The following is a 14,023-nucleotide window of genomic DNA, read 5'->3' on the forward strand; positions in this document are numbered from 1 at the left end:
TTACATAATGTATATTTTTCTTGAACTTATGATATTTTATAAATCCCAAATCCTTCCTTTACCCTCTTTTCTTTTCTCATTGTTCTTTTAACTGGCTAATTTGGAACAACTTGTTTTCAAGTTTGCTTCTTCTTCTGCACAGCTATGTTACATCAAGCCCAAGATTTCTGTTTTACTTCTTCATTCCTTTCTTTATTCTTTTTCAGGCAGGGTTCACTGTATCCTCTGTAGGCCTCAAACTTAATATTAACGGAGGTTTGCCTGGAACTCCTTATGCTCCTGTATACACCTCTTAAATACTGGGGTTACAGGTACATACAACCGTGCTCACTTGTTTCATGCTTTTTGATAAAATATTTGTATATTAAACTTCAAATTTTTTTCTTGCATCATTTCCTGGTATCATTTAGTTGTTTGTTTGTGATTGTTTGCATCTCATTAAGATCCTGCAAGATGACTATTTGGAATTCATTTTCATGCAGGCCATAGAAATCCATTTCCTGGGGGTTGCTATGGAGAGCTTCATTAGTTTTCTTTGGTGGTGAATGTTTGCCTGATTCTTTATGATTCTTGTAGCCTTGGGTTGATGTCTGTGCATTTGAATGAGCAAATACTTCTTCTCATTTTTAGACTGGCTTCAGTAAGTAAAATCTTTTCTTCTTGGTTCTGCAGGCTAGCTCGATTACCTCTGGGATGACGGCCAAGTGGCTCTGAAACTATATCATTTGTCTGCTTCAGGATATGCAGTATGATCCATAGCAGTCCTATTATAAGGATCATTGGACATTTTGGGTCTTACCTAGACTCAAGAGTGAACTTATTGTCCCCAGGATCTTGGTCAGCTGGGCAGGCATTTAGAAAGGGGTCATCCATAGCTGAGTTTCCAGATGATAGGCCCTGTATGAGGTATCCTACCATGTTCGTGGGGGTAGTTCTTACAAAGCCATGGTACAGGTTCTTAGATAACAAGGTATGACTCCAAACCATTCTGGGAGGGGCTGTAATGAGTCACAGGACTACTTTTTAGTTCAAATCTGGGCTAAGGTCCTCAGGTCAGCTTCTGGAGACATAGATAAACATTTGATTTAGTGGGCCACTGGGTGGAGCAGGGCTGTTTTTGGATCATAGTTAGGAGTGTCACGATAATCCATGGGACACAGTTCATCATGTTTTCCTCTCAAGGTATGTGCTGTTCTGTCTACTCCTGGTGGTCCCATGCAGGCAGAGCTGTTCTTAGATTGGTTAAGAGAGGTTGAAGATAAGTCATGAATTACTTCAGAGTTCTTATCTGGGACTGAGGTTAGCAGGTCTTTCACCCAAGACATGCTTAGACATAACTCCTAAGTCCCTTGAAAGGTGGTACTTATGGAAGGACCAAAGCCAAACAGGCAAAATTCTAGCTAAGCCCATAAAAGAGCATGGACATTTCTGGATCACTAACTAGCCATGGCCAGCAAGATATCCAGCTATATAGGTATGAGTACCTCTATTTAAAAAATCATTCTTCTAGGCTGAGAGTACACCATGGGGATTGTGCTCCAAAATTCCATTCCTGCACTAGGGATACATCCTAGTTCCACTACCATAGGTCCCATAAACTGCCCAGTCATCTTAACTGATACCCACGTTCAGGGGCCTGGTTTGGTCCTATGTTGGTTACTCAGCTGTCAGACTGATGTCCATGAGTTACAGCTTGCACAGGTCAGCTGTTTCTGTGGGTTTTTCCAGTGTGGTATTGACCCCTTTGGCATACCCCAAATGACTTGGCAGATTTTGATGGTCCCTCATGGAAGGCTTCACCCTCCATGGGAAGTGGATGGGGTAGCAGTGGGGGACATGGAAGGATGGAAGGAAGAGGGAACTGGAATTGGTAGGGTAATAAAATACTTCCTCTTCAATCCTGGGTTCTACTATAGTTTTACAAAACCTATCTGTATTCCAATGCCCTCATAAAAGTACTTCTGGTTGTGGATGACTGACAGAAGACCTCTTATTCAATCACCCCCACCTCACTAACTCCTGGTTATGAAACTATCATTATTTTCCTTTCTATTACAGTTACTTTTCTTACCAAGTTAACCCTACTGATCGTGGGATTTATTTCCAATGCCAGGATAATAGTTTAGAAACAGTGAATGTGTTAAAGACCTAAATTGCCTCCTATACCTAATGGTCATAGCTATAGGTATAGCAGGAACAGTCAAGATATCAAATGAAATAAAGCATATTAAGGACTAGTTAGCTGCCGTCTTACAGAGGCAGGGATATGCATCCCATTTCAGCCTTTTGTTTTCTTATTTTGAGATTGGTATTTCTCTTCTACAGCTGTGTTAGATAACTGAGTTGCATTGTGCTTGGCTTTTCAATGTTACCTTCTGGTATTCCAGATGGGGAAGGAAGGGGGAAAGCATTTTCCAAATCTGATGGCCAATTTTTAATACTGGGATTGGAGTCCAGAGTTGTGATACATTATATAAATTTTTTCTGGGTGGGCAGAGAAGGCTATAGCACTTTTCAGGCTCTAAAATGAATCTCTAATTGAAAAACACTAGTGTATCAGGTCTGGGATATGATAGCAGTTTTACAACACTGCCTTGAAGCGCAAATTTTGAGGTTGTGCCCCAGGACAGTCTCTAAGTAATAAATTTGTATCTGCAGGTTAGAAAAGAAGTATTCATTAGAAGAGTTTGAGGTTTTCAGAAACAAAGGGAAGTGATTTTAGAATCTTTATCCATGCATAAAACTTTGTTGTCACTCAGTGTTGATGGCTACTCCACCTCCAGAACACCTTTCCTCAACCTGATCTTTTATCTTATCCACAAAACATTTCTATCTTTTTGCAGTCACAAATGCAATCCAACTAATTTGGAAATCTCCACCAGGAGGGCAGGCATCATGCCTTCTGTATCTATACATGCTCAGTGCCTTACATGTTGTACATAGTCAGCACTTAATAACAGTTGAAGTCCAATAAATTTAATTGGCTTGGCCTTCCTTGGGAGGAAGAAGCACGAGTCACAATACTATGAACAATTACAGTGTGTACTGTTTAAAAACACAATGTGTGAAATGTTTTAAAGTTGGTTTTAATTGTGAAAAGTCAAAGACAATGACATCCAGGTACAACGTTTTTTAAGGATGGATATGGTAATTTGTAAAGGGCATAGATCCTTTAAAGATTTGTCTCCTCAATGACTATAAAGTATAAGTTAGCGTTAACAACATAGAAAACATTAAAACGAATGCACTCATCTAATTTCAGTGCAGCAATTATAGCACTTCTTGAGATGACATGACAAAAAAAAAAAAAAAAGAAAGAAAGGAAGAAAGAAAGAAAGAAAGAAATTGTGGTTACTATAGCAGTAAATTGGTCTCCAAGAAACTCTTTCATTTTCTTAGGAAAAAAATAATAAATGTCTATAATAGAGTAGCCAAATGATAATGAAAATAATCTATATAGAACAGAATCTATTTTGAAACTAAGAAATAATCCTTAAGTAAGTGTTTCAGTGGGGATGGGGAGAACAAAACAAGACTGAACCACTTAGACAAGCAAATAGATGCCAATATTTAAGGAGAGAATTTTATGGTGTTATTAAAATGATGAATGTTTTCCAGAATTCCCTTAGTGGCTAAGAAAATGGGATATTTTATTAAACAGAAGGGGAATTTATCTTGTGTGAGATACAGACATTAATCCACATACTGGCTGAGGAGACTAGTAAAAAGGGGATTATTTTTTAAGAGCTAAACTTTTAGGTCAGTACACATTATGGGAGATGGATGACCAAACTTATGGGAAGACACGGGGAAATTTTGTAATGCAAGAACACTTTCATTATTGGGAAATCCACTGCTTCAAATTTTTGGTCTAATGAGTTTTAAGGTATAAGCCACCACTGTGTCATCATACTTGAATTTATTTTGCTAAAATAAAGTATCCCATTACTTTTATAAACATACATCTATTGTCTGGTGATTAAAAGGCAGCATGTTTTAGGACCACATGTTTACTGTTTCAATTTTACCCAGACTCCCTGGCTTTTAGCCATTGGAATAAATCCTTTCAAATGACCTTTCTTTTATGTGTTCAGTGTGAAGGCTTGTCTGTCTTAATTAACAACTTTAATTGAAATCATTGCTCATAGTACTCTAGATTGCAAATGCACTAACAGGCTCAGCTTTATTTCATTGACCCCTGCATTACCAATATCTGGGTCTGTATATTATATAGAATACAAATAGGGCCTACAAATACTTCATACATGAATAAAAATTGTTTACTGAGGCATTTATTCTCTAGCTACTATTCAAATATTTGCAGAATTTTTAGCTGTAGAACTTGGAGGGACCCACATTAGTCTGCAATTTTCAAAGGGTATTTTTAAAAATACCCATCAAATACACTATCAAACACATCACAGGAACCAGGTATTGTACAGGGGTAAGGACATTTTTTTCTCACAGAATTTATAATTCAGGTCAAACTCCTTTCCACATTAGAACTGCTTCTCTCTTAGATATTTGTGGTATATATGGAAAGGAATATTGTACTACAGTATAAAGTGAGAATTAATTGAATGAGAACCACTGTGAGTTTCAAAGAGGAAATCTAATGATTTCCATTCACCTGCTCAACATCCGTGCATCTATTTCTTCAGTTTTTATGAGAAATTGGGAAAGAATGGAAGAGACAACTGTGGTGCTCTTTGGTATTTGGTTGTCTTCTGTGACTTTATGTTTTCTCCTCACATAGCTATCTGGTTGGGAGAGGAATTCTGTGGTCTTATTCAGATGATCTTGGAGAGAGTGAGTGAGAAAGAGAGAGAGAGAGAGAGAGAGAGAGAGAGAGAGTGAATTTAGACCAACAAAGAAAGGATGGCTCCAAAAAATAGGGTGTCTCCATCAGTACCTTATACTTTACCACTAAAATCTTCATAACTGAGCTTCATAGCATAGGCAGTATGTAGGTGTGGGCAATGCAGAGGGGTCCAGAAATGAAGAGCAGTCAGAAGTATGCCACAGCTTACTGAAATGATCCCAGCAGGAATAGTGAAATAAAAAGATATCGATTTTCTTATTGTCCCACCTCCCTTCATTTTTGAGGGGCAGTACTTTCAGAGAGGAAAAAGAGGTTTTTATTTATCTCATTTTGATTGTCAAATTCCTGTTGCTGTATCAAAATATCTAAAGAAGACAATATATTTTGTCTCATAGTTTCATAAGCTTGAACCCATGATTGGATGGCCCTGTTGATTTGAGTTTGTGGCAACACAGTACATCTGACAGGAATGCATAGTATAGTGGAGTCTATTTACCTCAGAGTGGCTGAGAAGTGCATAGAGAAGAAGATAAGATACCACTAGTCCATTCAAGGAAATGCCTATGATGATGCATTTTTTTTTTGCTATGTTGTAAAGTTGAACAAATACCTAGGGTATTAGTGAAATATAGTTTTCAGATGTATTTATGAGAGCATTTACATAGGGAATTAACTGAGAGAGGAGAGGCTAGCTGGAATAAGTGTGGATTGATACAATGTGCTAGAATCATGGAATGAACAAAAATGGGAAAAAAAAAAAAGATATCCACCTGAATTCCCACAGTCCTGCCTCGGCTCTGCTTTCTGATCCACAAGCCATCCACCCCCACCACAGATCCTTTATCATGACAGATTATATCATCTCAATTCATAAGACAAAAGAAACCTCTCTTTATTTAAGTCACTTAATGTTCAGTATTTGGTCACAGTGTTAAGAATAGTAACTAAAAGATACCCTATTTCCTAATGGTTCCACCATCTACTAACAGTACTTTTGGGTAGTGATCAAGCATACACGTATATCTTGGGATCTTGGGGGGAGGGCATTTCCATCTATACCAGACAACACAATTGTTTAAAAGAAATAGTTGGATGTGGTTTAGTAAATCCAAATCCAACCCCTTACTCTTCAATTGCTCAGGTTGAGTTTAGATTGTTTCTAGAAAGGAGAGGAGATGGAGTTTAAATGACAGTGTTAAAGCTTCCAATTGGTCATTCCCAAGTGAAGTGTGTTTATGGGTTCTGCCCCAGATAATGTTAATGGTCAGGAAAGGACAATTTAGCATCACACAATTGAAGTCAATGATAGGAGAAAAATAAAGTAGTCTCAATGAATTGAAATTGCTCAATAAATACACAGAAGAATGGCTGGCTGGCTGGCTGGCTGGCTGGCTGACTGACTGGCTGGCTGGGGAAAATGAGGGACAGGGAAATGGAAATGTTTTTCAGATTTCTGTCTTAGAATGCTGTTCGACTGGAAATCCCATTATACAGTTGGAATGTGTGGAATGGTGTGATAATAGGTTAATAAATGAGAGGGTTCAGATCCTAGAAGTAGACCATCTTAGTCATTGCAGAGTCTCTAGTTTTTGTCAATAATTTGTTTTCACTTGCAATGTGGAAGCTGGAAACATGGGTAGGGATTTTATGGCTTCTTGGTTGGTAAAATGTATGTGTTCTGATGTATTACACATTGGTTATCCAATCCAGATCAAGCACTGGAACAAAATAACTCCATGGTGAGAAAAAAAAAGGGAAGGAAAAGATTCAAGAATGATTTGATCAAATATGTGTCTCACACTTCTATCAATTAGAAATACTGAGTGTGTAATAAATTCTTATAGTTCTTTCCCCTTTCATTTTTTCATTTGAGTATAAGTGTGTATGCAGTGTGCATGTGTATGTGTGCACGTGCTTATGAAGGCCCAAGGTTAACACCTCAAGTTTTTTTGATAACTCTCCAAATTATTTTTTGAGCAGGGTCTCTTGATTGAACCCAGAGCTTACCCCTATGGCTTGTTAGTTAGCTAGCTTGCTATGTGGAATGTGTGTAACATTTTCATAAGTTATAAGAGATGGAATTAATGGTGAGCCATCATACCTACCCGACACTCAGATTCTAGGGATCGAAACTCCAATCCTCAGACTTAATGTTCACACAGAAAGAGCTTTAATATTCCTGAGCCATCTCTCCAGAATCCTCTTCCTGTGTAAGGGATATCCTTTTTCTTAGATTTCTTCTGCCACAAAAGCTTATAAGCCTCAATGTTCCCAAGTTTATTATAAAAAAAATCATCCCAAACTTTCACAGCATAACAGACATGCAAGGCACACATGGTTCCCTATTCAGTGCACTGAAAGCACCATCTCCTTATCAAGCATGTGAAAGTATCAGAGAAATTACAACTGCATTATGTAAGGAAGTATCTGCATATTATTTAGGGTTTCAGTCTAAATTTGGCTTAACCAAAGAAATGAAATACAATCAGGTTGTCTTAGAAGAGCAGACATCATTTTTCTGTGGAGGGCCTGATAAAAAGTAGTTTAAGCTTTGCTTGCCACGTGATCTCTGTTCATGTCAGCTAGGGAGAAAGCATACTTTGATAATATGTAAATGAATGAGTGGGGCCATTTTTACAGTAAAACTCTATTTACAGACTCAGAAATTTGAATTTCATATGATATTCATGTGCCATGAAATATTCTTCACTTTTCTTTATACTAACATCTTAAAATGTTTTATTTTAAAGAAAAAAAGAAAAAAAGAAAATCACACTGCTATCTCACAGGTTTTGTGAAATTATGTGGCAGCCTGGATTTGGACTTGGAGTTGTTGCCTGCCATCTTGTCTTCTTAATTGGTTTATTTATTATTTTTCATATAAAGTCAGATAGGGTTACAGCTATTCATTTTTCATTGACAATGCATTAAAGGAGGAAGACAAAAAGCTTTCTTGGGGGTAAAAGAAAAAACTCTACATGCCCCCAGGTAAGATTGCAAGGAAGCGATCACAGTTTTAGATAGCTTTTTCCTCTATCTCTGTCTTGCAGCCAGCAATCCAGTCCAAACAAATCCAAACACAGGTATATTATTTCTTCTGTCCTTCTGAAAGCACAGGAATCAATAGGACTAATCACACAGGTATATACCCAGAGGAAAACAAAATGGAACTTCTGCCATTAGACATACAGATAGCCCTCCAGGACACAAGCTGATATAAAGCTCAGCTAGATGAGGCATGTCCCTGTTGACATCACATGCATCCCAAGATAGAAGCTATCTGAAACGGCCTCAACCAAGAGGCTCTAAAAATAGCCTTTCCATCGTTCTGCCTTCCTGGTCCAAAGAAAGATTTGAACCATTCGTTCCCAGGTCAGGTCTTGCTCCTAATGCAGGGTGGATGTGACACAAATTTCAGTGTCTGTCCCCATGGAAGAATGAATTTTGGAGATCTGGATACCCCATGAATACAAGTATGAAGTATTCATCTGGTTTAAAGGTGTCATTATATTTGGACCAGACTAGTAAAGAATGATTCAGTCCTTTGAGGCTACTATAAAAATATTTTAGACAGAGTAATTTAAAAATAATAGAAGTTTGTTGCTCATGCTCTGCAGCCCCAGAAATCTAACATGAAGGCAACAGCAGATTAATAATCTGGTAATGGTTTCATCCTCAAAGGCTGCAACTCTTGGCATTCTCATATGTCAGAAGTAGTCTGGAAACCTTTTATAATGACATGTGTGAAGGAACATTCCCAGGATGAAATCACCACCTCCACCCCCACCTCCCTGCCCCAAGTGGACTTTCTGCTAGGCTGTTTAGAACTTTAATGTCTGTAGAGAGTTTGGGAAACTGAAGACCTAGAGTCAAATACCAATTTGTCTTGGTCTATCTTTAACCTCCCAAATAGCCATTTCTTGTCCACTTCTGTGTCAGACCTTTTTGTGACTAACAGATAAAAATCTTTGGAATGTATTAACTGAGTAGAACACTAACCTTCATCAACCAAAAGCTAAGACAGTCATCAGGTAGTATCTGAGGCCACTAACAGAGGTTTCCCCGCTGGATTACAGCTATTTCTCTGATGTTTCCATCAATGTATTTGTCTTGATTTATGAGCTTCTTTGTTTTGTTACTAAAAAAACTTCATGAAACCACTTCCATGTTGGAGCGTGGGATTTAAGGTGATATAAATCTGTGTTCCTGGGCCATGATCAAATGATATGTACATATTTGGCTCCAGAAAACCACTATTGTCTCCTTTGAGGTCAGAGTTGTACTTTTGCATTTATACATATAATGGTACCAATCACATTCCTCCTATGTGATGTAATCATGTTCCCAAAGGCCCTCACATCCTCAAGCTATTACAATAGATATTAAACTTCAAAATATAAATTAGGATCCAAAGAGGACACAAACATCCAGATCATGGCAATGACTAACTGTTTGGGAACTACAGAATTTTCTTAGCATATGGACTTTTATTTGTTGTTGTTGTTCATGCTAAGGCTGAGAGGGGGTATATAGTTGGCCAATTTAAAAATGACAAGCTCCTCTTTTTCCATTTCTCTGCCTTCTTACCCATTTCAAAACTCTTCCAAGGTCACTTAATCTTCCATTAATTCACTGTGAAGTAGAAGTTTGAGGGGGGAAAAAGGTCTTTCTAAAAATTTCCAACATACACTTCCCAAATGTAGAGGTGCTTTTGTTCTGAATGAGCATTCATGTTAGGAGATCTCTTCCTCAGTTTAAAGTGTTGTGATAGCTTTAGTTTCCACTTTATTATTGCTTGGTAGCACCAGTCTATAATAGACAAATGTTACACCATCCCACCTCTTTATTATTTGACACCACTATATGAATGGATCTGTTCATGTAACAAGTCTTGATTCAACTGAATAATTTCTAAAGATTTCTTTTGCCCTTCAGTCCCTGAGAAAGAACAGCTTTGTGTGCTTTAGAGGAAATTCTTGTCCAGTATTTAGAAAGTCATATGAAATGTGCTTTCTGGTACCCAGTTAAAAATATCACATAATAATCTGTGTCCTCAATAAAATTAAACTAATACAAAATCATATTTCTTTACATCTTGGCTGTGACCTAATTATATTTTGTTTCTATTGATGATCTCAAAATGAATCATTCAGGCAAGTATGAAAAAAAAATCAGTGAACTTTTTTGTGTATCCATGGGATTATGTATATAAAATTAATCATCACTTTATGCTATATTTAGCTCTTGCATTTTAATCTCCCTGATTACAGAAAAATCGATGTGTTAGTAATCCTGGAAGGAAATGAAATGCAACCTTTGGCTATAGTAATGGAAATAGGAGTCATTAAAAAACAAGTTCAAACCTTTCTTCTTCTTCTCCTCCTCCTCTTCCTCCTCCTCTTCTTCCCCCCTCTCTCTTTATCTCTCTCTCTCTCTCTCTCTCTCTCTCTCTCTCTCACACACACACACACACACACACACACACACACATTAGATGTTAGAATCACTGACATTTCTATAACATGAATTTGTAGGCTGCTCATGATTCTACCCTGTATTGGCAAAGAACTTGTTTTTCCCTCTGCCAAATAAGGCATACAAAGTGTGCATCAGCCTCTGTGAAAGGACATAATGAAGTACAGGTGAACAATCATGTCACCTACCTGACCAGGTCAATGACCCGCTCTCTTGGTGCTGCGCTCACTGGCTCATCATTAATCATTACAATCTGATCTCCTGGGATCAGCTTGCCTTCTGAGGGGCCACCTGGAGACAGACAAGAGCAAAACACATAAATGAGAATTCATTTGGCCACTCATCTGAAATTCATTCTCCCTCTCATGGCTTTTTATGAGCAAATGATGCTTTCAGCAAAATCAAAGCCTAGAAATCTGTGGGATTATTTGAGGACCACATTGTACTTTGACTTGTCAGGATCTCTGGAAGTGGGCTTTGGCATCTATGGTTCTCTAAAACTTCAATAGCAAGACTGATACTAGACTATCAGGGCTTCCCACAAACTTTTCCCTTTCTTTTATTTTATGTGTGTGTGTTGTCTGCCTATATGTTTGCACACCACATGTGTGTAGTGCTTTCAGTGGTCAGAAAAGGGAGTCAGATCCTCTTAGAGTATTGACAGCTATGAACTGCTGTTTGGCTGCTAGAGATCAAACCTATGACTTCTACAACAGTAGCAAGTGTTCTTAACTTCCGAGCCATATCCCCAGCCAAGATTTGTGTGATTCTTGAGGCAGGAAGTGATGGGAGTCATGATATATCTTCACACACTGACTTCTGTAACCAACCAGGCATGGTTTGATTTAAATAAAATTGCATGCATTTGTTCATTTCAAGTATGGAGATGTTACAAAATGTTTCTTATAAAACTTGGCTGTATGTTAAATAATGTTGGGACAGGTTAAATGAAGTGGGGGTCTTCTGTAGATTTGAAGCTAACTGGAAGTGGGAGTAGTTTCATCATAAACATCTAAAGGGTTGCTTATAAGGTTAAATGAAGGACACATGTGGATGGGGAGATGGCTCATAAGTTCAGAGCACTGGCACTTCTTCAGTGGACCATGGTTCAGTTCCCAGATACCATGAGGAGGCATACAGCTGCCTATAATTTTAGTTCCGGGGGATCCAATTCTCTCTTCTAGCCTCCTCCAAGGGCAGCAGGCACACAGCTAGAACACAGATATATATGCAGGCAAACATATAAATATAAAATAACAACTACAAAATGAAGGAAGTAGATCTAGTTATGATTACGTTTTTAAAAATGAATTTGTACCTATGACAGCAAGTAGAGTGGTATGGTTGGTCAAATTAGTGATTTTTAAGTGTGTTTGGAGGTTTGTGTCAGTGGCATTGTCTGCTGTTGACATTTGGCCAGATTGTTTATGATCAACACAAAAGCCAGACTAAATTGTGATGGTCTAATGGTCTGATAGTCCTGGATGTCAGAAGGTATGTCAGTTGGAATCCTAAGCAGGGAGTAGGAAACTTATGTTTCTTGGACAGTAAGGATGACCTGGGCTATGAACATGATGTTTTACTTGGTAACTGGCTAAATAATAGTGATTCCTGGCACAAAATAGGACAACTGAGCTTAGTGGTAAAAGAATGGGCATGAAGGTACAATTATATCAGGATGCATCCAACTTCAGAGTAGCTAACATCCCTTTTGAACTTGCTCTTACAAAGCAAGTCACACCTGTGTGAAATACACAATGGCTTTTAAAATGTAAGAACTTAAGTAAGTACTCAGACTATTCAACTATTTGAATTATTCTCACATGTACACCTTGGTGCAGTTACCTCCAAAATGCTCTCATGTTGCTATCTGGTACTATGTAATTTTTACTATATTTCCAGAGACATACCACTGGGTAATAGGTGTAGTTAGAATACTGTCTTTCTAATAAGTTCTCTACTCCTTTTTTGACAATTGAAATGAATGTTTCATGACAAGAACAAGAAATTGAAAGTTATTTGGTTATTCTCCAGCCATTGGGAAATGTGGCATATGTGCCATTGGGACTGTACCATCATCTTGTCTTTCTGGGGAGTGAAAGAATAGGGAACTGTAACAAGTACCCATATAAGAAGTGATAGGAAACATTCATTTTGTAGATGTGAGAACTGAGAATCAGTGTTTGCACACAAGGAATTCAGAAAGAGCACTTGAAAAACCTATTTCAGCTGTCAGACTATGGGCAAACAGCCACACCTATTCAATCAAGCAAATGGTTACAAATAAAATGCTGGTTACACACAGAAACAATTTCAGAGAAGCTGTTTGAAGGATGGATATGAACTGGTTGGGTAAGGACACCACTCTCAACCAAATCTTTTAAGTTTCACCAATGAGTCTTATTTGTTTGATGAGACCAGGTCTTGCTCCATTGCCCAAACTGGCCTGGAACTTACTATGTGGCCCAGGATAGCTCTGAATTTAGTTATGTTCTTAAATCAGCCCCTCTATTTCTGGTAGTACTGGTATGGCTTATGCCTTTATATCAAATGGGAATATTCTTAGTTAATCAAGCAACTTAAATCAAGAATTCTGGAACAGGTAACACAAAAAATCTGTCCAAAATGTGAAATAATTGCCTTCTTCAGAGAATTGTTTCATGTCCTTTGTTCTGATGACTGGCTTGTTTCTTATAGAAGAACTGATCACATTGCTGAAATCACCTGAGAGTTGAGTAGAGTCACTTTTATGATAGTTTATTTGACCAACATTTTCACTCACAAAAATAACCAAAGGAAGGACTCTTTGATCTGTTTCCACTTCTTGTCTACTCTCCTAAATTATGTTTGACATTAGGTGTTATCGAGTCTCTGAAGCTAAGAAGAGTTCAGGGCACTGAAAGGAAGAAGGTGAAAAGATTCTAATGCTTATAATGCCTGCTTGTGTGCATACAGAATTCTGCCTGTGCTGTATGACCTCCTTGTCTATGGGAATGCTGCTTTCCAGTAGGATGAGTTCAGGAGTTCCTTTAGCTTTCTTTTCTATAGTACCACAACTCCCTCCCCCCCCTCTCTCTCTCTCTGTGTGTGTGTGTGTGTGCATAGATCAATATTATCAAACATAGGAAGAAGCACTAATATTTGGAATGTACAATCCCCAGTGATTTCAAACAGTATTCACAGAGTCCTAAGATACCAGTTCACATCTAATGAATTACAAAACACTGAAGACAGAGTAAGTCACTGTGTTGCAGGATAGCTTGGAATGAAAATACTCTTCTCAGCCCCACTATAAAGTGCTCAGCTGTCTGTGTGGTTCTTGCCTCAGGCAGCCTTTACCAAAATAATGGAAATTTAAAAATTTAATTAACTTTAAAAATCTATATCACTTCACTAGTCAACTTCTGTTTCCCATCGTTGCTTGACTAAAAGGCCAAACACTTGACAATTCAATAATAATAATCCAGAAGTCATGGAAGCACATCTATGTACTTGCCACAGCTTTCTAACTTAAATGCTATGAAAATCTCCATAACGTGGGTAACATAGAAGAGCTACACCCATCTGAAAAGCAAGGACTGAACATGGATATTACAGAGCCTAATAAGGGCCAGAGACAGAACTCAAGTTTGGGTAGTATTATGGCAGAATCTGTGCTCTTTCTTAAATGACACTTCTAAGTTTAGTGTAAATGTGTATGGCACATGTATGTGTATTATAGGTATG

The 14,023-nt window shown here is 37.9% G+C and overlaps 1 protein-coding gene across 5 annotated transcripts in view; it reads right to left on the minus strand.

Annotated features, from left to right (window-relative positions):
* The window catches only part of Frmpd4 (FERM and PDZ domain containing 4), a 604,920-nt gene that overhangs the window by 112,305 nt on the left and 478,592 nt on the right, over positions 1–14,023 (minus strand). For all 5 annotated transcript variants that reach the window (XM_051174869.1, XM_051174867.1, XM_051174868.1 and 2 more), the window contains one exon: positions 10,486–10,588. In XM_051174869.1, the coding sequence (XP_051030826.1) occupies positions 10,486–10,588 (103 nt within the window). The remainder of the gene's footprint in view (positions 1–10,485; positions 10,589–14,023) is intronic.

Source organism: Phodopus roborovskii, unplaced genomic scaffold (assembly GCF_943737965.1).
Source record: "Phodopus roborovskii unplaced genomic scaffold, PHOROB, whole genome shotgun sequence".
In the NCBI taxonomy this organism is placed as follows: Eukaryota; Metazoa; Chordata; class Mammalia; order Rodentia; family Cricetidae; genus Phodopus; species Phodopus roborovskii.